Source organism: Zonotrichia albicollis, chromosome 1, assembly GCF_047830755.1.
Source record: "Zonotrichia albicollis isolate bZonAlb1 chromosome 1, bZonAlb1.hap1, whole genome shotgun sequence".
NCBI lineage: Eukaryota > Metazoa > Chordata > Aves > Passeriformes > Passerellidae > Zonotrichia > Zonotrichia albicollis.
The window spans coordinates 44,856,272-44,883,117 of NC_133819.1; the positions used below are offsets into that span (position 1 = coordinate 44,856,272).

The window sequence follows — 26,846 nt, forward strand, 5'->3', positions numbered from 1 at the left end:
TTGCCAAGACAAAACAGCAATATCACATTATTCAGCAGCATATATGGGCTAGCTGGGGTTATAACATTATGCAAATGAAATCCAGAATTAAAGGCTGTAAAGAGGACTTTCTGAAATGCTCCTGTATAGAGGACTGAGAACAGAAAATGCTGAATGTATGTTTTTGGTGTACTTACTCATCTGCATGCATCTACAGAGTAATATTAGTAGGTTTTTTCCTCTCCTAATTTTGCTATTTCTTTCAAATTTGTATGTCAGTTATCTAAAATCCAGGAAAGATTAATATCTTTTTCCTCAATAACATTTTTTTTAAGTTTTAAAAAAGCAGTGCTTACCGTGTTCAACAAAAAAAGGAATGCTTGGATTTCCTAATACTTTATTTGATTTGGAAAAAAAAGTTATCTTCATTAATGGTCACAGTATATACTCTTTTCGTCTATAATAAAGAAGCCAGAATACTCCAGTATTCTTCATGGTCTGGAATTCAGTGGAATTGGCAGGGAAACCTTCTCCAGGTGTAGAGAAACAAGCACCCTGCTTTCATTCTTATTCTTGACAAGTCTTTCAGTTGTCCTTAAAGGTACTTTTAAATCATCTGACATGTGCCTTCTCTCTGGAAAGTTGGCTGCCCAACATCTTACCAGGAAATACTGAAGATGACAGTGTATAAAACCAGCTGGGGCTGTGGCAGTCTAAAATACAGACATACCCAAACTCATAAAAGATGCAATAACTTTAGGATGAGTAGATGTCATGTGAAAGACAAGCATAAGAGAACCTATATTCAGGCAATCAATGATTTTAGATGCTTTCAAATCCAGTAGTCCCAATATGCTTTCTCTTTAAAAATTCTGATTGTTGGAAAATGCACATTTGTAGGGATTTACAGATCTTTCAGTCCATCACTCACCACTATTGGTCAGAGACAGCCTCCTGAGCTGGGCATCAGGTTTCAAATTAAATATACAGAAGCATTAGTTCAGCATTGTAGGATGCAATGGGTGGTAGGACAGTCGGGACGGACGGACAGAGACGAGAGATTTCCAAAGCCAGGTCTTGGAACTTGGGGTTTATTGCAAAGGGCCTGGGTGCAGGGGCCCTGCTGGGAGCCAGCCACAGCTTGGAGCAGGCCCCAAAGAGGAGCCCAAAAGAGAGAGTGAGCAAGAGAGAGCGAGCAAAGAATAAGAGCAAAATGAAAAGAGGACAGAAGAAGAGTAAAAGAAGACGAAGTTCCCGTTACAATACAATACATTTTCTTCTGCGCTGAATATTATAATTCTCACTAACCAATCTAGTACAAGATACAAATCCTATAGCATTTACATACAGCCTATAAGAATCATTACATTACTATGCTGTGTTACATTTTAAACCCTAAAAACTACTCTGTGGACCACTTTTGCCAAGCTAGTAGGGTCTGCTCTGACCCTTGGACCTGTCTGCAAGCAGAGGGTATTGTTTCATCAAAAGGGGATTACCTTCAGTGGCCATACTATTGTTTTCCAGTTGTTCAGTAACTAAGGCTTGGTATCTCTAAGCTTGCTTTTATTTCAGTCTTGCTTATAGTTTCCATATACTCAAAATCTTTTGCCAAGCAATCATATTTATAAGGGTTTTGTGTTTCATCTTCCCCAACACTGCACCATTAAAATGAGAGCTGGAGTGCCTAGATTCTGCTTTTTGTTCCTGAACATAAATACTATACTTTAGGCATCTTGCTTTTATTTTAGCCATGCTGCTTGTCTTTCTTGGTCTTTAATCTTCTGTTCTCATAAGCTTGTTCTGGAGCACTTCAGCAGCTTTAAATTGCTGGGAATTTTTAGTTCTTGTACACCTGACCGTAGGATAAGACTTAAAAACATGTATTGTTTTTGAATCACTGGAAATTAGGTACCTGGTGCTTAGCTGACCTTCACCTATCTGCACCTTTAAAAACCAGGACTTCTGTTTTAATTAGAATTTAAATAGAAACTGGGAATCTCACGTAATCACACATTGAGCTGATGCTTTTAAGAGGATATTTAGTATATTATTATCTGAAGCAGTGGTAGAAGTGGTATCCTTCATGGAGAGTTAGCTGAAGTTGATTGGCATTTATGGATTCTCAGTTCTCGCTTCAGATTGAGGTTTTGAATTGTATGTCTACCTTTAAGATGCAAATTTGAATATGATGACCTTTGAGTTAATTATTTAGTTCATCTGGGATACTTGAGGATTTAGGTCGGTATTAATTAACACAAGTTAATTTTGGGACTTAGACTTAAATCTTCTTAGATTTTCAGCACCTTCATTTTCATTATCCCTCAGTTTGTGATTGCCTAAAATGGTCTTGTGGAGATTCACAGCTCTCATTTTAAATAAACATAATCCTGCAGCAGGCTTGTTTTTATGGAAAATATTTTGTGCTTCTTAAGCTACAGAAGTAATTAATGATCTTTCTGGGGTATTCAGAGCCCTGAAAAGTCCACTTGTCTTATTTGTGCAGTGAAAGGCCATGGTTTTCACCAAAAGACGTGTTTAGGGTAGAGTTGGCCTTCAGCCCCTCTAAACTTCAGGTGTGAAGATACCAAAATTAAAATTGTACAACTGTTGTCTTAGTGAAACATCTTTTAGTAGCACAATGATTTGCACAATTCTTTCTGTCTTGCTCTTTTTTTATTTGATTGATTGGTTAGTTTTTGCTTTATTCCACCAAACCCTAAATTAATGCCTAAAGAAAAAAAGCAAAATGTAAATTCTCTTTGAAGTATCTTAATGGCACTGATCCTGAGAGTGGCAAGCACAATAAATGGAATGTGTTTAGTTCACAGTCTCCTCCATCCATTCTCCTTCTCTTTTAATGCTTTCATGAAGATAAATTGACTGGGTCTCTATTTCATGGTATATCCCAGAATTACATTCTAGAAGGCTATTTTGGCAGGTTGCAATTTGAATGCAGTCTATCCCTGTGACCTCTTTATCAGAAACTATGGAGATTATGTTAAAAAACAGATTAGCGCCTGCCATTTTTTCAAACATAGCATGAAAATTGAAATAGTTGTTAAAACCTTACTTGTGTTTTTTTGTCACCTTCTACTTAGCACTACAACTTCTTAAGATATACCAATGAGCAAGCAACTTAAACTTCCATAGTAATGTGGAGTTTCCCTCCTCTTTGCATTAGCTTGATGCAATGTGCTGTGTGCTTAAGGAATTTCTTTAAATCCCTTTATGCATTTACTTCTGCTCAGAGAATCTTACAACCAAGGCTTAGTAACTTTGTTTAAATCCTGTTGTCTGTTGCCTTTACTACATGACACAATAGCTCTTCTCTGAATGACAGCCTCTAAGTGAGTTTGTTAAGTAGCACAGCGGGATCCTGCTTCCTAAGTGAAACCTCCCAAGTCTCTTGACAGTATGAATAACAGCATAAATCATCTTTTCATTAAATATTTATGCTTCCATCCTCTGGTAAAATTTTATTCTTCTTAGGTTTTAAAAATATTTATTTTGGGGAAAGCATGAACTATGAATAATATTTTCATGTTGGTTTTTGCCAGAGGCCTATTTCCTTTGTTTCAAGAATACATCTTGCTTTTTTCACCAGGTAAATTAGCACTGCTCAACTACTGGCATAATGAGATTGAGACTGGCTAGAAAATCTGCCTGGCCTCTGTCTTTTTAGCAAGAAGAATATCCAGTTGCTGTGCATGTGGGTGCATGTTCCTGCAGAAGAGAGAGCCAGCTCCCTGCTGCGTGTGCTGGTGGCTGTGCCCAGGGCTGGCCTTGGAGGGGGTGGCCAGGGCTCAGTAAGGGAGGTCAGGCAAGCGTGGGGCTCACTGAACCCGTGAATCCCTCCTGTACAGCGCAGACCTGTTGAAGCATCACGGCAGGGATGTCTGGGAGGCTCACACAGCAGCGCTGGAGTACCAAGAGCCTGTGTCTCCTGGTGGCTGGGCTTCTTGAGGCATTTGTGCTGGTGCAGGCACTGTCCTCACAGAAATGGTGTCGTAGTTTTTGTGATCATTATCTTGCAACTGCCTGAATTCCTGAGTATTTTGGCTGGTGTCTTGGTTTAGGAAGGGGTTTATAGGAAACTGCCATCCAGCTTCATATGCCTAAAAGCTTTAGAAGTAAAAGTTTACTCTCTGAATAAAAGTTTCTAAAGGAGAACCAGTGGATCACGTTGTCCAGAAAACACAACAGCGTAAGTACAGTAGCTTACTAAATTGCTGCTATTATGGTAGTAATGCTGAACACTGCGGTACAATGATATCTTCCTGGGTTAACAGCTTGGAAGTTATTTGTGTGTCTGTTGTTTCACAGTTTTGTGTGCAAGATGCTCAGATTAATTCTTGTGTTTTCATAGATCATTGCTTTTAAAATTATGTTAATTATCTGGGCAGTCTACCAAAGTCCAGGATTGAAAACTGAATGTGGACAGCATTGTAAAAAGTGGTCTTTAAGGTTTATGAATTGCAGATAATCTATGCACAGGATTTTCAATGACAGCAGAGAAAAAAAATTGGGTTACGGAAGGTGAAAAGCAATATGAGACAATAATCTTCACATTGGGCTAATGGATCCAAAGTTTTAAGTTCTCAATTTATCAAACCAGTCAAGTATATGTTCAGCTTTAAACTGAGGTTTAAGTGATTTGCTGGACAAAATTCCCATTCAAGGTGTTTCTCCAATGTATTTGCTATTATTAATCAGTCTTAGTATGAAATATCAAGCTGATCCTAAGTTTATTTTGTCAAAATGTGAGTCTTCTGTTTCAAGCATCAAGACCACGAACATTTATTTTTTAAAGTTTCCAAAGCAAGAAGGGCTGTTTGTGTACCTCCAATTCTGTAGCTTCCTGGGCTCAGTACAGTTGTGTAAATATGGATGTAGATAGATCATCTGCGATATCTTAGAGTGTCCCACAGGGCCTTAAGCTGCTAGTCCAGAAGCAATGTGAATCTCCCAGGTCCATGTCATATCAGACAGTCTTGTTTCAAAATCCTCACACACTCCAAGCTGTTTCAAATTGTACTTTGTCTACCTGTGTTTAAGCAACTGAATGAAAGCCCTGTTGGATCTACTAGTGAAGGGCAGAAGAGGTGACACTTCAGCTGCCTTCACTTGGGGAATGCAGTATCTTTGTAAACAGCTTTTTTCTTATAGTCTCAGTTCTGGCACCTGCCTGCATGCTCACCCAAGCCAGCTCTTGTAGTGTGCATGCAAGGGGAATCTCCTTCAGTTCTGTCCTTGCCAAAGATTTATTTACTTGGGGAGAAAATGTCCAAGCTATTCTACAGATACAGTTGCAGAAAAGCAGTGAACATTAGTGTAAGCTGCTGGAACAAAATAGTGGGAAAAGAGACTATTTTTTACTACTCTTTTGTCTTCTTTTGTAAACTGCCTCAAGACTGGGAAGTGAAAACTGAGGTCTTTCAGATGTAGGTGGAAGAGTTTCAGGGAAATGCTGCTCCTCAGCTGGAAGATACTTCTGTCACAGCACAGCCAGCAGGGCAGCTGTGGTTTAGTCATTACTTCACAGCAAAACCAGTCAGTTCAGTTTAAACAGGCCTAAGGAAATTAGGGAGATTGCTGAAAGCCTACTGGCTGGTCACTGGAGACTTGTACTATGAAGGGTTTTACTTGTTTTGGGACAGTGAGTCCAGCACCAAAGAGTAGGAAGTGATTTGGCACAAGACATCAGGTATTTCTCACATGGGCATCTGACTGTGGCATAAGTGAGGTACAGACTCTTTGGTAACTACTGTCCAAATTGCTACCATGTACACTCCAAAAGTGAAGATAGCTGGCTTTTCATCTTTTTCGTAACACTGCTGCAAAAGTGTTTTTCCATTCCTAGTGACACTTTTTGTGATGGTAGAAATAGTATTTTCCCTCTGATTAATTTTATAAACAATTGTGTGTGATTTGCAATTTCTGTCTCAATGAAGTCTGTTAGTCTAAATCTCATAAGTAAGATTAAATTAGGCATTGCTTTATTTTAAATATTTTAGTAATAAATGTAAAATTGAAATTTTATGCTATTTTAATCTTGGTAGTTTCTTTATCCTTGCGGTTTGTCCTAAACTTCCCTGTAAGTCTGAACCTGTATAGTTGTTAACCTCTGTAGCTGTTAATATAATTTTTCTGCCTTTTTATTTAACTGCTTTCCCACTATCTAGGAAAAACAAAAGGCTTTTGATCTTCATTTAAAGCTGCAGTTTTTATCCACTGTATTGCAGCAGGTGAGAAAGCTTTGTTTTGTTTGTGTCTTCTTACATCTCTTATGTAGTAAGAGATGCATTAACGTGATATTGAGGGTTTCCACATTTATCAATCAACATTCTTAAACTCAAAATATTTTTTGGACATATCAGACCTGAAAAATCATACCTTTTGGCCACCATCAATAATCAGTGCAGAAAATTATTTTATAATCACAGTTAACATGTGGAGCAGACTGGCTCCCTTGTTTGGCCTTGTGATGAAAATTTGGTTTTGTCAGTAAAGAAGAACAGAAGACAAAGATAAGGTGTATGAACTTTCTATTCTCATGTACTCACCTATATTAAGAAATTTGGAAGGAAGTTTTACTGACCATAGTGGTCTTCAAAAATCTTTCTAAATTCTCAACTTAAAAAATAATTAAAACCCTTAATTCATTGTACAATTTGTACAGTAAGTAGATATCTTCTCAATTTGCTGCTAGTGACTGTTGCTTATGATTCTTTTAGGCAGAAAGAGGCTTTTATATTCTGTGCTATTTAAATCTCAGCTTATGAGGATCACGAATTAAAAAATATTTTCATTATATTCCCTGAGCAAATATATGCTTATCTTATATTTTAAAATACCTGCTATTTTTAGTATGTCATTCTCTCAGTTGTAAAATAAGAATCACTTTTTTTGTGTTAGAAGTTGATGCTTAATTTAGCAAGACATTTCTCCTCTCATTTTTTTCCTTGCTCTTAATTTTTTCCTGTGAGTTTTAATCATCTTTTAATTATCTTAATTTTATTTAGTAAAATATCAATGGTAACAATAAAGAAAAGGTGTTTTTACAGTTGTGAAATGTCATCAGTATGTGTCCATTGTATATCACAATCCTGTGTGGATTTTAAGATGGAAATATTTTCATTTCCAACTTATCCTATAATATTTGACCTCTTGGAAAATCACTTCCATTCTCATTATTAGAGGCAACTTGTCTCTAGAAATAAGGCATTAAATATTAATAAGCATAACAACTGTAACTATACTAGGACAGTGGATTGAATTAGTAAAATGTAATATTCAGCATTACCTAGCACAGTCAAAACGAGAGACTTTATTTCTCTGTGTTACACTTTGGAGACTATCAGTAGAATAATAGCTCTCAGCCTGTAAGATAATTTGGCTTTCTTTTTCTAAAGGAGTGCCCATAAATGAAGATATTGATGATAAAGGTCAGAGCAGGTAGTCTTAAACTTGAAGAGAAGAGTAATTCTTTGATATTACAGATTACCATGGTATATTTGTCTGCCATCAAACAGCCAGGCAAAATTTAGCCTTTTTTTTCCCCACAATTTTCATGGTAATGAGTGGTTGGGGCTCACTGTTGGGCCAAAGATCTTTCGAAGGTCAGGGTTGACAACTGCCACAGATAGTTGGGCATTGATGGCTCTTTTCTTCCCACACTGTGACTTGTGTCCCAGATTTCACTAGCCTGTGAAGGACTTTCATTGGGCTTTTCAGGGCCTTCTCAGAACTCTACAATGAACTCCCATAGGGTGGGGAGATGAAGGAGACAAGTTTGAGGTTTGATTTTGTTTTCACCCAGCTTGAATTCAGTCAGGTTACTCTGAAAGGATGAGTTAATCAGTGGCAAAGCAAAACTTATCTTCTCCCCAGCTCCCCTTAACTCCCCATAAATCCCTATAAAAAGAGGGATATTGACTGTGACTCAGTGCATATAACGCCTTGACACTGGAGCTAAAAATGATTGCACCACAAGTCATCAAGGATGTGGTCAATACTGCCAGGACTGCTAGTGATGGAAAGGTGTTCTTGCTCTACTTCTTGATCTAGCTGTTGATGTCACTGTTCTCTGTTGAATTGCAGGTCACCTCCTTCCATGATCTTTAAAAAAGCCTAATGATGGCATCGTAGTGGCAGGAGAAAAGAAAACAATAATGACTGAGTACAATAGGCAGAAAAAAATAGTGCTAGAGATAGAGAACTGAACTATTTTAAGAGCATCAAAAATAAAAGTCATAATGTTCATGCAAAGGAAAAGATGTGAAAATGTCACAGGCTGCTGAGATGCATACAAACACTTAAAGCTCACCTGCTCTTAGCAGTTTGGGTACTTAATATTGCTTCAGTTTTATCATCCTGCTTTCCTTCTCTTACATGTGCAAGAATGCAAATACTGGTCTGTAAAGCACTTCCCAGTGTTGGATGCTTGAGTTAAACAACACAGGAAATACTGTCAGCATCAATAGGGAAAGGAAAGGAAAGGAAAGGAAAGGAAAGGAAAGGAAAGGAAAGGAAAGGAAAGGAAAGGAAAGGAAAGGAAAGGAAAGGAAAGGAAAGGAAAGGAAAGGAAAGGAAAGGAAAGGAAAGGAAAGGAAAGGAAAGGAAAGGAAAGGAAAGGAAAGGAAAGGAAAGGAAAGGAAAGGAAAGGAAAGGAAAGGAAAGGAAAGGAAAGGGAAAAGGAAAAGGAAAAGAAGACAACAGAAGGAAAGGGAAGTGGCTAACAGTCAGCAAGACCACTTTATCTTTAGACCACTGAAACATAACAGGAATATTTTCCATCTATAAAGTGGAAAGTATTTGATCTGATATTTCCAAATATCATTTTTTCAAGATATCTGTTACATTCAGTGCAAACATGTATGTATGCTTGCATACACACACATTTTTAGCATTTCATTGGTTTTAAGACTCAACCACAAAGAACTCAGAGAAATCAAGAATGTTCTTTTGACTGTGTTCTTAACATTTGGCGACCATGGGTGTTAATTATCATAAAAAAGATAAATGCATGTTTTCCTCATTCCGTTAGATGCTTAGTCTCACATTTAATAAAAAAAATAAAGATTCTTATAACTCTTAGAAACATTCATACTTGGTCTGCTGCATGGATTTGATTTGGGAGTGGTGGGGTTAATTCAGAAGTAGGGTAGCACAGCTGAAATCCAAATGCATCCCAGAGTTTCAAGAAGAATGGTTGCACTTAGCTTTCCTGTGCTGGATATTTGTACCAGAGATTGCTTTCTACATCTACCAGATCCATATTAGTTCTCTGACTTGCTTGACAAGACAACATTCTGTGTCATGGCATGACAGCTGTACCTGTGAGGCACTTAGAGGTGTAAGCAATGACCTGTCCTGCAAGGGCAAGATAAATCAGATAACCAAGAGGTGTTTGGAGCAATTTGAAATCCACCTACCAGGATGATCTTGATGTTTCTGTGTCTGTGAATTTCAGGTGATTTTTATATGGTCTTGTAAATGTTCAGTTTGACATGGGTGGTCAGGGAAGGGAGAGATTTGTGAAGTACTAAAACCCTGCAATTATTTTTTTTAATTTATTTTGGGTTTTTCCCATTATACATGTTAAATAATTGTATCTAGTGTACCTTACTATATTTGCAAACTGACCATTTTGGAACATGATCTGTTTTAACAGCTTTGGATAGTTGCTCAAAAGGAGGGTAAAACATACAGAAAATCATTAACTGAGTATCCAGCTTTTTACAAATCACATTTCTGCACCTATGGAGGATTAGAGTGGACATTTGGAAGCATTTTTTCACTGTGAGGTTGCTCAAACATTGGCTTCCTAGAGAGGTGGTTAGTGCCCAACCCTGTCAGTGTCTAAGAAACATTTGGACAATGCCCTTTAAGGACATGCTTTAACTTTTGGTCAGCCCTGAACTAGTCAGGTAGCTGGACTAAGTGAGCATTCATCACCTTCCAAAAGAAAAGTTATTCTATTCTATTCTATTCTATTCTATTCTATTCTATTCTATTCTATTCTATTCTATTCTATTCTTTCCTGTTAAACTACTTTTCCCCTATCCATTACCTATTAAGAAGCTAGGGTATTTTTCACTCAAAGTCTTGATTTCACAAAGGTATCTATCACAGACAACTTTACCTGGAAAACAGAAAAAATATTTTATAGGAATTGGTCTGTGAAAAATGGCAATAGGGATTATCATATTGTGGTATAAAAATAACTTTTTCTAATTTAATTCAATCTTTTTTTTGAAATTGATCATTAACTACAAAGGATAATAAAAAATTTAAGGAATAATGAACACTAAAGTGAGGCTACAGTTCTTGAAATGGAAAACATACATCATTGAATATGATGAAGAATATACAGTGTCTGGCCTTCTCCCTTTTTTGTTCACTACTCACAGAATATAAGAACTAGGTACTTGTAGAAGTAAATAATACAAGAAAGTAGCATTGATTTTTCTCTTCTTTCCTATAAAATTATTGATCTGATTTTAACCTAATGGGCACTTGTGAAAATAAATGGAGTAAAACCAGTAGGCTTTTCATGGGGTTCAAGTATTTGTTCTCAGTAAGAGTCCCAGGCCTGCTTGTTTGGGGCTCTGTTGGCTGTCCTAACAAGCTAAAGATGGAGTGCTGTAGCATACTGTACTTGCTTTGTTCTTCTTCTCTTTAATCTCTCACTCTAATTATTTCTTGTAATTCAGATGAGTAATAGTGCTAAAGATGCCTTAATGTATTGATACACAACAATTGAGCATGTACTGCTAAAAACGTAGCTTTTCAGTAGAAGTCTTACCTAGGATAAGAATGGACTGCTGATTAAAAGAAAGAAATAATGAAAGTAGGTTTCCAATTTACCCCATCAGAAATTGTGGGAATTAAAAGAACATTATTTCTCCTGTATCCTGCCTATAGACATTTTTAATGAGTTATACTCTCTAGTACCATAGAATTTACTGTATAGAATCCAAAGACTGTCCATTTCCTCAGTACTGGTCTGCAGATACTTTGTTTGTGAGAAAATTTAAAGACAGGTGAGCCCCTAATTCACATGCATAAATATTTGCAGGTTTGAGGAATTAATTAAATTTTGGTTTAAATTTTTCCACACTTTCTTTTAGGAAAAGCAGCTGTAAAGGTATTGCACATATATTCAGTGACAGTAATTTTATTGACTTCAACAAGCTTTGGCTCAGTCTCCAAGCTGTATAGTTTGGATGTTGAGCCTGGCGCTTGAAGGTACATCTGGTGAAATTTTTTTCCTTCATCAGAGGAAGGTCCTGAAGCTTAAAGCTATGTGAGAATCATAAGAATCAGGACAGTTAATTACAAATTACAAGTAAGGAACATTGATAAAAAGGTTTTCAGCTCTTTTTAAAAAATCTATAAAACTGCATGCTTTTCCTTGGTATTTGATATAATTTATTCCATATTAAAAAAGAGGTAAATTGAAATTTAAAAAAAAAAAGTAAAAGGATACAAGTGTTTGCACAACTATGGTCAATCTTTGTTTATTTGGGATGATCATTTAGTTCATAGTAATCATTTTAGTAAAATGCTATCCTTACAGGGCTGCTGAAGATTGCTTTTCCATGTTTGCATCCACAATGAAATGGCTCTTGTGGATACAGACATAGATGATTGCATATCTCTTTTCCAGTATCCAAAAAGGAAAATTGTGTTTTAAACATGTTTAAAACACTTTTGCAAAACCAGCTTTATGTAGCTCATGTAGAGTTTAAAGCTGGATCTTGTGTGCTCCTTTGGGATAAGATTTGGATCATCCCTCCAGTAGAATTCTGTTGTAGAAGAATTGCATGTGTATGTTACTTTGCATGCTGTAGCACTGTGGGTATGTGAGAAAGGGAAAGAGGAAAAGGCAAAACAATTCCAGTGGTTCTTGTGTCTGTTTGCAGCAGAGAGCCATGGATATGGTTTTAGCATGGCTGAAACTGTGGCTAGTAGAAGGAGATTTATATCTTACCCCTCTGTGCTAATTTAATGCTGTTGTTTTCTCTGTCTGTTCTTGTAAAAAAACAGAAGTACTCTGCTGTCTCTCTCTGCAACATATCTACAGAAGTCCTGAAAGTCATCAATGCCACTGAAGAGCTGATAGCAGAATCCACCGATCCCTGTGACTTCCCAGACGACGTTCAGGACAGAGGGAGAGGAGCCCTCCCACTGGGCACAGATCCTGTCAGACTCGATGAGCAGCTCACCACGCTGGAAGAAAATGTAAGGAGATGAATCAGTATGTGAAAGAGTCACATGTGTGTGTGAGTGCACCTGTTTGTGTGCACCAACTGGAAAGGGAAAGCACACGGGGCAGCATCAGTGGATGTTCAGAATTAATTTGGGGTTTTTAAACAAATACACCAATAGAAAAAAAATGGTGTTTCAACAGTGCTTAAAACTGTGTCAGTGGGGGGTTTTTAATATGTACTCTAAATATAGAGGGGAGGAGGAATTGGATGCTTTGGGGTTTAGAAGCTCTATCTCAAAAGCTCATTTATGCCCTCCACACCTCTATGGCAGTGTGGCTATGCCACACCTGGCTGCAACCATACATCTCCCAGTCTCAGCACCACCTCATCACTCCAAGGACAGGTGGAAAAAGCATTATTTCTCCAGTCACACAGAGAAGTGGAAAAGCTCTTCCTCCCCCCCTACGTCTCCAGCACACCGTGCTGAACACCCTGGAAGCTGGAGCTGCCTCCTGTACTGCTAGAAAGAGCAGGCTGGAGAATCTTAATTAAACAAACATTTGTTTGGTGACATCCAAATCATCCATCCTTTTTCATGAATACCTGTCATCTGCAGGGGAAAGTACAGTGCTGAATCATGGAAGGAAGTCACTATTCATTCACAAAAATTTGTGAATCCAATTAATGGAGTTGGTAGACTTTTAACTTTCTCTTCTTCCCACATTTAAGTGCTCTTTCCCTTCATTAGGAGCTCTTAAAATCTCATAGGAATCTGCACTGTCCCACTGTATCATCCTGATAAGTTCAAGAAAATAAATCCTGGTTTTCTTTAGCCCCAAGAAAATTTTCAGACAGAATCTCCTCTTAGAGGATAAAATCAGTTTCCTCCACTGAAACACATTTCCACAGCAGCCCCAGACTAAGAACTGGGTGGAAGATACTCTATGGCACTAAAAGCCAGTCCTGGCATTGGACTCTCTCTCATGAAATAGTAAAGTATCCTAAACATCCAAACACCACAGAATTCGTCTGGTAGGGGAGTGAATATAGAATAAAAATCCAGGTGCATGCTGGACCACATCTTCAGAAGAACGAAGAAATTCTGCAGGACAAAGAGCAGTTTGGGGAAATCTGCTAATCTGCTCCCACTTTTTTTTTTTTTTCCCTGTGGCGAACTGTTTTGTAAACTATCTAAGGTGCATGGGTTTTTTTCCCAATTGCACTTTGATTATCCCTCCCAGCAATGTGGAGCTTTGGCATCTGTGGTGCTGTGGCCTCAAATCATTCATTTGGGCCAAGCATTTCTCACTGAACAGACACTGGACACAGAGGCAGAGCATTTCTTGCTTTGGCTTTGCCCTTGCTGCAGCATCTCTGCTTTAGCTTCTCCCATTTCTCTGCAGAATTCACAAGGTATCCAGGACAGCCTTGCTGTGTCCCCACAGAACATCTTTCTCTGTCCCACACAGGACATGAAGTAGATGACAAAAACTTGACAGTTTGAAGGTTTCACCATTACACTCCATGGTAAAGAGCCTTTAGAAATCCAGGAAGCCATAACTTTTCCCATTGCAGCTGGGGCCATATCTACATGAACCACATCCTCTTTGCAGCAACTTCTGCAAGGGGATCTGGGTGTTTATAAACACTTTGTTCATTTTTGCTCTCCCTAGCCTTTTGAAGACTGTGCATGCAACAATGTGGAGAATGTAGAATCTGTACCAGCAAAAGGTTGGGGTTTTGTGGAAGTTGTGCATACTTAAATGACAGTAAAACAAGTTTCCACAATCTAAATATGAAGGTATGAATAAGGGCATCATTTAGGGTAGACCTGCAAGGCCACCGTTGCTGTTTGGCATGTAACAATTTTCCAGGTGAAGGGAACATTCTTTAGAAAAATATTTTCTTTAGCTCCAGCTGGAAAATGTTCATTAGCATTTCAAAAATGTAGGGGCTGATTGAGTTACAGAAACACTGATGACCTTTCTTTCCCACATTTTTTCTATCAGTCCCATTTTCTTTAGATTTTCTTCCCCTTCTTGAAAATAACATCTTACTGTGCGGAGATTTTTGCCACAGCACTTAAAATGCATCTTTTCTTTAACTTTCTAAAGATGCTGCTGTTCAAAATGTTTCATTTCTTCTTTCTTTAAGCTTTTAGATGTGACAGGGAAATCTAAAAAAATTGTCTTTAATCTGAACTGGCTGTGCTATGTAATACTTAAAAGATGTATAATTTAAATGAACAGTAAGAATAATTAAACCCCACAAAAACAGGAGCATTTCTATTTAAATCATCATGTTAACTTTATGGACCGCCTGTGTCCCCAGGTACTTCAGCAAAAATTTTACATCAAATCACTTATTTCTTTTCTTCTTCTCTTCTTTTCAAAGATTTCATGCCTGCAGTTAGTAAGTGTTCTTACAATATGTGGTTTGTACAGATGTAGTGATTTTGTTTCTTAGCAAAGTCACGTGCATGAAAAAAGCCTATCTACAACTGACACAAAGAAAAAAGAAAACTATTTCAAGCAATTAAGAAACAATAATGAAATAGAAAAGGAATAAAAAGTAAAAAATTTCAGTCTGGTCATTCTCTACCATTTTGATCCATAAAGTCACAGCATTATGATAAATTATTTGAATATCTCTTATGTCAAAGGACTGAATGATCCAGGAATTGTGGGAAGACACAATGACTGGAGTAGAAGATGTATGAAATGAAGGTATTAGCTCAAAGATCTGCTTCAGATCCTGTTTGCTTGCCCTTTGTACCCTGAAGTCAGCCACAGCCATGCTTAATTCATGCTAGGTTTGTAACAACCTGGTCTTTACTACTATTGCAATGGGAGAAATCAGAATATGTATTTCATTTCCACTGTGCTGTTACGAGCCTCATGGAAACAAGTCTCTTGGCTAAGGAGTAAATGGGCAGAAAGAGCAGTATTTTCATGTGGTTCTACACAATTTTAAGCTCAGATGTCAAAAGTTAATGCTTGAAAATTACCCTCTTCTATACACCAGTGACCTCCATGTACCTTAGGGGGTTTGTGGAATAAAAGAAACTATAAAACACAGTGTATGACTAATTACTGCTCTGAAGGGCTGAATGGGAAATGAAACCTTTAGCTGTAGTTATAGATACCAGAGGTGGGCCAAAATTGTAAGTTTTTCATTTTTAGGGAAGAACTGTGAATCACAAAGTCAATAATTCTCTCTTGTGTGGCCCAAATAAGCCTGTTGATCCTCCACAGATTCACTCAAAGGCCAAGGAGGTGGGAAGGTTTTGCCTGCTGCCTGTTTGTGTGAGAGCGGGATGGGATGGAAAATCGTCATACATATAAGCACATTTACTCCATAGGAAGTTAATAACTATTTGCTGCCGAACAGTTATTCCTGCAGTTTTTACTGCGAGAAGGCATCAAGTGGGTTAAAGAAACACAGCTGTATATGAGGTGTGATCTGTTGCCTTCCCTTTGTAGACTTAGGGTATTATGTGATTGAATGTCAATAATAAAAAAGTAAACTTTTCAACTTTTTTCTTCACTAATCAATCTGGAACAAATCTGGTTTGGAATACCATTGTATCTCCTATGAAATCTGGAATGCAGCCACCTCATTCGTCCCTTCTCTTTGTGGATGTGTGTTTTTCAGATTATTTCCCCATGACTTTCCTCTGCCAGGTAAATCTCCCTGTGGTGGGCTAGCAAGCAGGGAAGTTTGCAGGCATGATGGAAAATGCAGTCTGGTCAAACCTGCATGCCCACAAACCAGGAATCACTGACACCTGTCCCCACCTTGGCCCTGCAGGTGTACCTGACAGCCAGCACGGTGTATGGGCTGGAGGGGCAGCTGAACAACCTGGAGGACGCCGCACGCAAGATCAACAGCGTTACTGAGGAATCTGAGCTGGCCGATCTGGAGGATCAGGTGGCCACAGCAGCTGCCCAGGTTCATCATGCAGAGCTTCAGGTGAGGACAGCAGCTCCTCTCCATCTGCAGGTTTCACACTGCCTTGCCTAACACCACCTCAGTGTACGCACTTTGAATATTCTTCTGTACTGCCATAGTCTGGTGATCAAAGGATGCATCACAAGCTGAGCGGAGTGTTAACTGAGCTGTGTAACTCAGCCCAGCCAGATGTACTGTATCTCTTTATTTCTTCCCTCAGCTTGCTTTTGGACATGGCACTGCAGAGCCTCTTACTGCAGTACTAATGCTGGACTGCTCCTTGCTGCCAGGCAGCTCCCATGGTGCGATGTGCCATGTGCGTGGCCCCGGTCAGACAGCAAAGAGAGTCTGAGGCAATTTGTCTAATCAGCACTTTCCAAAAGATGCCACTGTTGGCAGCTTTCTACCAGCAAAGGCCAACAACAGCCACAGGCTGAGCCAAGGACAGAGCCTAGGGCTTGCATACCTGCCATGGGATTTAGGTGCTAAGCAGCACACATCCCAGCCAAAGGCAAGAACTCTTGTGCACGGTGATCTAGCACCACTCTAGCAGGCTCCAGAAAGTCTGGGGCTGAGAACACATTGCAATCTGGTGCTAAAAGCTGAACAGGATAATGCTGCCAGTCCTCAAAGGGCTGACACTGCTTGCATCTCACTGCCCAGTCTGTAGCCAGCAAGATGCCCTGACCTGACTCTGTCAGGGTTTAATGGGAAGTACCTGGTGATTTTACTTAGTGGAAGCATGCTCAACTCAGGACTGAGCAAAGATCTGAGAGCCTGACATGTCTCTGATGTCAGAAGTGCTTGGCAAACTGGCAGTGGGTTTTTTTGGCTTTGGTCACTATTTTAGGGTAAATCTGTTAATAGGGGTGAGAGAGAGGAGGAGAGAGGCCTAAACTATGCAAAGAGGCCAATGGAAGATCTTCTGCAGAGTGAAGCCAACTGTGGCTTCTGGAGTCATTGTGAATCAGCTGTTGGGTTATATGTCTGACTTCTCTGACTCTTCTTTCTCTTTTGTCAATACTTGTCTCCACTACTCTCAATATCAGACTACTTTTTCCTGGCAATTTGTTTACCATTCAGTATTTTTATGTAGTGTGTGCCTGCCTTTATGCATGCTTGTGTTTAATATGCATATACATTTGAACTATAAATATTTAAGAGCAAATGTTTAGATTTTGTGACAGAGGATGTACTTTGCACGTGTATGAAATTAATTTTGAGTTAGGAAATGTGTCCCACAAAGTCATTGTTTGAATGTAGCTCTTTAAAAACACATCTTGAATGAATTTGGGATTATGCAGCTAAAGGTAATCGGGAGATAGCAGATGCAGGTTTTCTCTCCTCCTTTCTTTTTTTCCTCAAAAGGAGTAAAATGCCTCTTCCTTGGAGTCACAAGGTAGGTTGGATTGTTCTTTTACTCCATCTTTACTAACAAATTATGTCCCTTTTAATGTCAGGACTAAAGAATGCAGGAAAGTGTCAGAATTGCTGAAGAAGTTAGCCATCTGTTTATATTTTCTTATTAAAGAGGATTTTACTGGGGGAGGGTTATTATTTCAGTAGTGGCATCCACAGTAATTTTAAAACTTCTTTTCCCCCCTCCCCATCTGTCTGTCTCTCTCTTTTATTTTCTTTGAAGATTTCAGATATTGAGAGCAGAATATCAGCTCTCACTGTTGCAGGCTTGAACGTGGCTCCCTGTGTTCGCCTGACAAGGAAACGGGATCAAAAGCAAACAAACCAGGTGCCAGAACATTATGTAGTATTCAAAAATACATTGGGGAAATCTTGCCTCTTTCTCTATAATGGAATTGAGTAATGCGTGTATGTTGTTTACAGATGCATACAATAGACACATCAAGACAGCAGAGGAGAAAACTTCCAGCTCCACCAATAAAAGGTGCGCCTCAAGTGTTCTGTAAATGAGAGGGGCTCTCTTTGTAAAATTCAATAGAATGTACAGGTCAGCAAAGTAGGGAAAAGTTCAAGTCACGAAATGAGCAGAGAAAGCCTAATAGACTGGCCCATCCTCCTCATTTTCCATGTACTTGCATTTTATAAAATACCCCTTTGTCACATTTAAAAACATCACCACTTTCTCTTCAATGAAAGTTGTGACAGTGACAAGTAAACAAGAGCAGAGGCAGAAGGCTGGAAAAAGCAAATGAGGAATGCTGAATACTTGCCCTGCAAGAGGGGGGCTGCTGCTGCAGCATGGCTGGGCACCCCACAGCATGGCTGCCACCCTCCACAACACACCACTTCCTTAAAGTCTGTATTTGCTGATTTCAGTCTGTATTAATGGCTCAGCAATATTCCTGGTATGTCAGAGGATGGCTGCGAAATGTCTTTATAAAATCAAGTGACTTTTTTCTTTCATGATTTTTTGTGGATTTTGGCCGTTTTTTGGGGGGGTTTTAACTCTGCAGTGCATTATCTCTGAAAATTCTAGGGTTTTGTTCACTGCACTATTCTTTTGTAATTCCACTGGTTGACATGGCCTCAAGCTTTAATTTATCTGGAGTACCACAGCCTGCTGGTTTTAATTTAAATTAAATCCAACTTTTCTCATACATCTTAGGGGAAGTTTTATCTCTCTAGAAACTGTGACTCTTCAGAAGTATTTTTATATCTGCTTCAATCTCTTATGTGGAAAATCTCCCCTTTTGTGTTTTTCCCAGGTGAAAAAATAGATGGCTCTCCAGTTACCACTGTTAGAACGTTTAACAGAAACTTCATGCTTCAAGGATCTCTAACACAAAGAACTAAAGAAAGGAAAAGCACTGCCAAGGACTTAATGGTAAACAAATATTTTTAAAACTCTGTTAAGATCATTCAAATAGAGAGATAGCAGTATCTGTGTAGGCAGCTGTATTTCAGTACCTTCAGAAATCTTCTCTTGATAGTTTGAGGAAAAAAATAGTAGAGACTGCTGAGGCAACTCTTGAACAAATATGACTAGTGTCCCGGAAGACATCTGACTATATACTATAGAATAGCAGCTCCTCAATGTCAGCTTGTGAAAATGTTGCCTGGCTGCCAGGTCTCCAGGAACATGCTACCCATATTTTCTAAAGAGTAAATAAATTAGTTATGCCCTGCATTTCCGACTTCTGAACCAGAGCCTCACAGAACCAGCTATGCATTGTAACTTGGCAGGTGAGATTCACCTTGAATTTCACTAATTGCTGAGAAATGTTCAGAGGTTATTTAAGTTGAATTTAAAGGGTAGACAGGTCACACATTGGCTCTGCAGGGTTTGAACAAAGAGACTTCACTCAGGACACCCAGGACAGCTGTCAGTCATTTCTTCTGCAGCAGCCATAGAGGGATAAGGGAAAAAGCTGACTGTCCCAAAGCAGTCTGCCACAGGACATGTGGGAAATATGTGAGGAGGTGAGAAGGGAAAGGACCCAGCTGTGATCTTCAGCAGGTTTGTTTAGTTCTTCACTCATGGTTTTCTTCTTTCCTGTCCCTCTCTGTTCTAGGAACCTGCTATAGGATCTGCTGTGATGTACTAAATGTACTCTTCCCTACTGCCAATAACACACTGCCTAAGGCTGTACACTAGAGTGCCTTTTCTTAACAGCCATTGTGTATGTCCAGCTGAAAACGGACCCTCAAGAACCCACAGAGCCTCAGTTATAGGGCTTCATTTGGATACCTCACTGAGAAAGCTGTCCAAGTCTTCAGCATTGTGGTCCGCTACAGGAAACTCTGCCTTAAAGTTCTCAGAGGACTCTAGACAGGATGCTATGTTTCAAAAGCAAGGCTCCACATTTTAAGATGCACTTTTCTCCCTATCGATTGTACTAAAGTATGTAGTCTTTAAACTGCAGTATGTTTTTGTACACTCAATCAGTCATAATTATAGGCCAATTAATCTGCCAAAGCAGACCTGTGATCCATATTTGCTGGCCTCTTACTATTCATGTGGGCATCTGTCTTGTTGAGCAATAAGAACAACTCTGTGCAGTGTGTGCTGCTTTTCAGCTGCGTGGAGGGAGAGGAGAATTTGTGTACCTCGCTCTGCTCCCAGGGAGTCAGTGGAAGTCTTGGGAGGATTGGTAGGAGGAGGAAGAATTCTCTGTTCTCTAAGAGTACATCTTGCAGATATAATGTTCCGCCTCCAGAGCTAGGGATATTGCTCTAGGCAGCAGGGGTGTCATGCTGAACCAGGAACTGGTGTCTACACATGTGGAGCAGATGTCTGCTGAATTGGAATCCCAGTGTCTGGAAACAACAGAACACTGTTAAAGAAAACCAACACCTTCATATGTCTTGTTCTTGGCAGCATTGTCCACTTGGTGGTGGCCAACCATGCTGCAGTTCAGAATAAATTGTGTCCAAACCTTTAAGATTGGAAAAAAGAGGTGAAAGTGTTGGGGATCTCTGCTGACTGACTGGTGGTTGAGGGGTGGCTGCAGCTTGCAAGAGATTCCTTTCTGATGTTTACTGGTGTTTCTGAGAAGGAGGCAAATGTAGCCCAGACATCAGCTCCTATACTTATCTGGAGCCACCAGAGAGTAGCTGGGGCCTTTGCTGGTGCCAATGGACCCCACTGTTACTGGACCACTCTGAATTGGATTGTGAATAGTAATATTCTTTCTTTCATTTCTTGAGACCCTTAACAGGCGAGTCAAACTAGAAGGCCATTTGGCAGATGCCCAGGAGGGAGGATGCTGTTTACAGGGTGTCTCTCTCACCCTTTTGTGGGAGAACATTGCAAATCTGTGCGTTTTTTTGCTCTGAAGAATACAAAGAAGGTAGTCAGAGGAGGTGATAAGCCAGTGAATCCCTTACCTTCCACACCAGTTGCAGAGCAGGTACCCAGGTGCAGATGGGGTTGATGTGAAATGTGCTATGAAGGAAAGCATGGGCTGGCAAGATCCCCTCAGCATTAAGGACTGCTGAGCTCTCCCAAGAGCTGTGGGTGCCAGGAAGGAGGAGAGTTCCTTCATTCCCTGGGCTCCCAGTGAACACCCACAAGCAGAGCGCCACGTGTTACCTGCCATGCAGCAGGAAGGCAGTTCCCTGGGACACCAGGCCATGAAATGTCTGTGGCTGGGCAAATTCCTGCAAAACTGGGCAAATTTCCTGACTAGGCTGGATTTAGGACGGTGAGTGGGGAAAACAAGTAATGGCTGGATGGGTTGATTGGAAAGACGATGCCAGTTGCAAATCTGCCATCCACATTTGACATCTAGCTTGTCAGTACTCTGATGTCCAGCTGCATGTGAGGAACCCTTGGAATAAATACAACCATCTTCCCACTTAAAATACATAAGTGTGACTCCATTCCTTCGAGGAATTTTCATCTGCCCAAGATCTGACCCAATGTCTTCATTCTGGGTGAAATTAGGCCTTCTTTTACTCTCACACAATACTAGTTCTCTGAAATTGGTTTGCACAGATGTGAGGGAAGAATTTGGCCCACTCTGTTTAATATATAAATATATATATAAAACAAATAGATTTTATTTATATATGCAATCCAGAAAAGGAAATTAAACAGAGTAGGATGCCTAGTAATTTTTTTTTTCAGTCTCCTCCTCCATTCACTGTTCTTGTGTATGTATACAATACATTCCCAGGTTCTGGTTTATGCAGGTATGCGTGTTATGAAATGTCATTAATGGTGGTTGGTCTGCATATTCGTCTAATAAATAATAACTAATATTGTGTATGTAATATCAATACAGAAATGACTAATTTTAATAGAATAACTCTCTGGCTTTTGTTCTGTTAGTGTGATTTAAACAAGCCAACAAAGTTTGGAGTAGGTTGTTTTCCTTAAGAGGCATGAAAAGCAACTATTATCGTGTTACAATGTTAAAATATTCAGTCTTCTTTGACAGACAAATGTGTACTGTGTAGGCATTGCAAAAAAAAAAAAAAACTTAAAAAAAAAATCCTGCTCTAAGCATTTGAATTTTTACAAATGTTTATCGTGCCAAATACGTGCAAAGATATAATTTACTGTTTTAAAAAAATCATAAAAGCATATGTTATAGCACACAAAGAATTATTTTGTCATCAGGTGATTTCAATCTTTAGTGTTAATATTTATATTTAGATTAATTTTTATAAACGAAAATATTTTAATGGGTAAAATGAAGAGTATATGACCTATTTGATTAAGTCTGAGTGAATATTAAGCTTGCCTTGTTGTTGTTATCTGCATACTCACCAAGAATTATTGTCAAGAGAAATTATAAAAGAGTAAAAGCGATTTATGAAAAGAATGCCTTTTCAACGACTTGATTCATAAAGAAAAACAAAAATTTCTTCTCTGTTGTTTGGATTTATGTGCACTTTGGCCTGGAAGCATGCAGAACCCACAGCCACATACATGACACCGTCACAGCCAGGACACAGGCATCTCCACAGGGGTGCCGGGGTTTGACGAGAGCAAGGGCACACGCTCGGTTCACACCTCCTCCTCCTCCTCCTCCTCTAGGGCTGGGGTGGGAGGAATCCTGCTAGAAACATGTGCTGGTGAGTCTTCTCCAAACCATCAAGTCTGTTGGCTGAAATACCATCTCAAGCAGTTTCTCAGGCAGAATTTCTTGTTCTCTCTCTGGGATTGCTACAAAAACTGAGCAAGAACCCTGCCAATAATCTTGGTCTCGCACTTCCAAAGTTCCTTGCAATGAATATGGATCAAAATATTTATCAGCATATCTTCTCCACTGTGAAAGCATTCAGTAAAATTGGTGTGTTTTAAGTAATAGTTTGGGTCAGCAGCTTTGTTGTATTATTAATGAAAGTAACTCCCTTATTATAATAAAAACCCGTCCTTTCCTGACAGGCCATTTTCAAAAAGAGAAAGAAGGGTTAAAATGTCTGCAATGGTTAATTCAGCCATTATTCAGTTCTAGTAGTAATTCTCACAAAGCACAACTAGAAGTGGAAGTCCATTCAACTTCATCCTTTGCAGAATGATTCATGGCCTGGATTTAACCATCAGTTATTACCTAAATTGTAAACTGTCTTTTTTGGATATGAGCCATAGATAAAACTGTATTATTCCTGCCAATAGTTATTAATCAAGATGAAACACATTGTAAGTAACACTTCTTATAAAAGTAATATAACAAAGGTATATTAACATGAGTAAATAGAGGTATTGAGCTGCATCTCCAGCCTTATTGATGTGGACTAATGGAGTAGATAGTACATGGCTTGTGATCCTCAAAGAGTGACTTTAACTGACTCAGACAATGTACTTGGAAATAATTACATTGTTTTAAAGGGAATCAGTTCATTCAGGCCCTTGCTCCTTTTGGATTATGGTTTCTGATTATATGCAGAAGGCACAAAACTACTCCCAGGAGTTCAATTAGCCAATTTTTTTTTTTCTTCAGCAGAGAGAAAATACTTATCTTCAATAGGAGCTCCTCTTTGTTCATTAATATATCTCTCCAGCAGTACAGGAGGAATTGTGGAGGGCCAGTGGGCACTTCAGCAAGGCATTCTTAAGAGTGGATGTTAACAATCTCTATAAAAGCTACACACAGAGAACCAGCATTTCATGCCATTAATGCAGGTACATTAAAAATTGGTAAGAGCCTTTTTTCTTTCTTCCAACCATTGCTTTTTATTTTTATATATCAACAGCCATTGACTTTGAAATGTGACAGGAAGGTTTCATGATACATTTAACACTGCAGAGTTTAAATCCCAGCCCAAAAGCTGTGTGGGTTTTGGATAAACCTAGCAGTGAACAGGATTGGGAGATTGCTGGGGATGCACAATGAAGAAACATTTTTATAAGCAGTGGTGGCACTCAGTACTGGTGTCCATGCATTGTCTTTTACCTGTACCCTGAACATATTTCTTTTTGAAGGTACTTGCACAAGGAGCAGAAAGAAGAGCACGGTGTGATTGCTAGGCAAAAGCAGAACTGTAGGTCTGCAGTGCAGGGGAGGACACACTTCAAAGAACAGAGGTTGGGTTGCCACCTTGGGGAACAGAGATCACCAGTCACTGTCCTCTGTGTCCAAGGATTTTTGCTCCCACAAAGCATTCAAGATGAAATCCAGGTGTCTGCTCACAGGCCTTAGGCTGCCACGGCTGCTTCTCAGCTGCCTCTTCCCAAAGCGACCGATGGGGCGAACACCACGGCCCACATACCAAAAGGGGTCGATCTCAGGACCTGGAATTCAAAGCATTCCATGAGGATGTACCACTGTACTCAGAGGCAGTGTTTTCTGACCATCTTGAGGATGTTAGACAACTTACTTGGAGCCCAGGAGACAAAAAAGAAAGGAAAGGCCATAGCCAGACACACGGCTTACTGGTGCCTTTGAGAGTTACTTTCCATATGTAGAGCCCAAAGGAAGAGGATTCCATTGCAAAATTAATTTCATCCATCTGGGCTGCAACCAGCATTTCTAACATGAGCCAAAGGGCCCATCCAAATTTTCTGCAGTGGATACCAGGTACACTATTTCTACAGGTTAACAAATTCACTGGATTGCAGAGGGGGTTCCTACATAAGAGGTAAACATGAAAAGTTAATTCTTGTTCACTTAGGAAGTTGTTTCCATGGATGACTATTTTTTTTTCTTTTAAAGTTCTGATTTTTGTGGTTACTGCACTTTTGGGGCAGATCTGCAAAGGTTTATAGTTCTATTAAAAGACTATATTAAAAAGAATATTTAAAAAGCATTAAAGGCTAGATTTTAAAAGATAGAGCAGCAAGGAAATTCTAAAATATGTTGGAGATGGTGCCACCCTAAGGAAATCCCAAATCATTGCAGAGACAGACAACTGTCAGGAATAGGAATAAATTACAATTTAAGTGCATTATATATCATCCCCATCACATGGTAGGTTCTTGACTGAGACTTTCTTGTCCCTCGACTCAAGGGAGGAGGAATTTCCCCTGTGCATTTTGATGTTTGAATAGAGGAAAAAATTCACCTTGCCTTTAAATTTCTCTGTAAATACATCTTTTAAGTCTTTCAGCACAATGTTTAGCAGCCTTCCTACTCAACAAAACCCAAGAAACTTTCACCTGTGACCTAAAACCTGAGGTTCCCAACACCTCTATTTTCTTTAATGGGGAGAGGTGTGGCACTGAGCCCACAAAATTTACTCTCCACAACCCCTCTCTCCCACTCCACCTTCCATTATCAGCCTATACTCCTTGGGGAAGATGAGATTTCTTGGTAATTTTCTCAAAGATCTTTTGGATTGTGTGCTAGTTTAAACTTGGGATACATGGTGTCATCCCTGACCTGGATACTCTCAGTTCTTCACAGCATCTCTGAATGGAGATACTTCAACCACTTATATTTGGACTTTCAGAAAATTCAGAGTCCCAGACAGAACTGAAGATGTCTGTAAAGTGAACTTAAGCTTCTGGGCCATTGCTTTTTTTTAGTACATAGAGTTAGTTGTGTACGTCTACAGAACACAGCTGAAAATTTGGTGCTTAAATATTTGATGTATAACACTTTACAGTTTCTTGTCTGTCCTTTGCACATTAGTGTCTTCTCTGATATTTATCAAAAATAAGGCTATTTGCCTTGGCTAATTAAGGGCTGTGAGAAGGACATGAGGTTCTGTATATGCACTGACAAGTGCAAATGGAAGCACAGGGCCTCACACCAAGGTGACACCTGCGTGATTTGCTCTTGAACTTTGCCTGACAGCCCAGCCCTGATCCCTCAGTGCAGCACAGACTGTGGGGTCACCATGTCAGGTGAGACTCATACTTACTTCTGTTGTCTATCTGGTGTTTAAATGGCCTGCTCTGTCCCGAGGCAAAGCTGAGCGACACCAAGAGCATCAGGACATAGACAGTGACTAGCTTTAAGTGGTTTGGTGACCACTGGGCACGTGGTGTCCAGGAGATTGGATGCCACATGATGGAGCAGTTCTGGGAAGGCTGTAAGGAGAAGAGTGAACATGGGGAACACATATGAGTTAAAGCTCTCAAGGTGAAGGAATGTGTCAACTTTAACAGTATGTTCCCATCCATCAAAGCCATTTCATGGCTCTAAGTTTTGTGGAACACTCATGCTGGAGATGTCCTGGGCATTTCTGTTTGAAGGCAAAGGTTATGAAATGGGCCATCTACTGAGGTAAGAACTGGAGAGTTTTTCTCTCCAGAAGTGAAAGCTTTCACAGGACACTTGAGTCCTGCCCCTGAGTTCACTGCTGATTCTGTATGGCTCTCTGTATGACCACACGCATTGACCACCAAAGTATGTTTTAGCCACTACCACTAGCATCTTCTCCTTGCTTGTAAAATGTGTCTAACATTTGTGTTTTACACACTCTTTTTACAACTAAATGCATTTCAGTATGAATGGCAATGCTCCTCTTGTGCCATTACCCCCTTTTTTGCCAGCATGCAAAATTACAATTTACAGTTACAGTTTCCACTGGTAGATGTCCCAGTCCTATAAATGCACGCAGATGCAACAGAATGAGAAATCCATCCTAGCTTCCATAGGATGGGCTGAGCAGAACAGAAGGTGCTGAGCTGGGAAAGTTGCATCCAGGAAGGGGAGGGAGCCAGGCTCTGGTTACCACTGTGTCTTGCATTTTGTACAAGCTTCCTCATGGCAACTCTCCCAGCTGTCACACCAGGACAGTCTATCTTGTGACATGCAAGGTCTGCCTCTGCATTTGACATCCTGGAGCCTCTGCCTATAGAACAGGAGCCTATTTGCTTAAGCA

At 39.6% G+C, this 26,846-nt stretch overlaps 1 protein-coding gene across 10 annotated transcripts in view; it reads left to right on the plus strand.

Annotated features, from left to right (window-relative positions):
- The window catches only part of MYRIP (myosin VIIA and Rab interacting protein), a 353,883-nt gene extending 331,790 nt beyond the window's left edge, over nucleotides 1-22,093 (plus strand). For 7 of the 10 annotated variants that reach the window (XM_074539973.1, XM_074539965.1, XM_074539995.1 and 4 more), the window contains 7 exons: nucleotides 6,165-6,227; nucleotides 12,034-12,228; nucleotides 16,008-16,169; nucleotides 17,791-17,895; nucleotides 17,991-18,051; nucleotides 18,833-18,951; nucleotides 19,640-22,093. In XM_074539973.1, coding sequence (XP_074396074.1) covers nucleotides 6,165-6,227; nucleotides 12,034-12,228; nucleotides 16,008-16,169; nucleotides 17,791-17,895; nucleotides 17,991-18,051; nucleotides 18,833-18,951; nucleotides 19,640-19,672 — 738 coding nt within the window. In that variant the 3' untranslated portion in view covers nucleotides 19,673-22,093. The remainder of the gene's footprint in view (nucleotides 1-6,164; nucleotides 6,228-12,033; nucleotides 12,229-16,007; nucleotides 16,170-17,790; nucleotides 17,896-17,990; nucleotides 18,052-18,832; nucleotides 18,952-19,639) is intronic. The other 3 variants (XM_074539978.1, XM_074539993.1, XM_074539987.1) reach the window with 2 other exon arrangements.
- The last annotated feature ends 4,753 nt before the right edge of the window (nucleotides 22,094-26,846 follow it).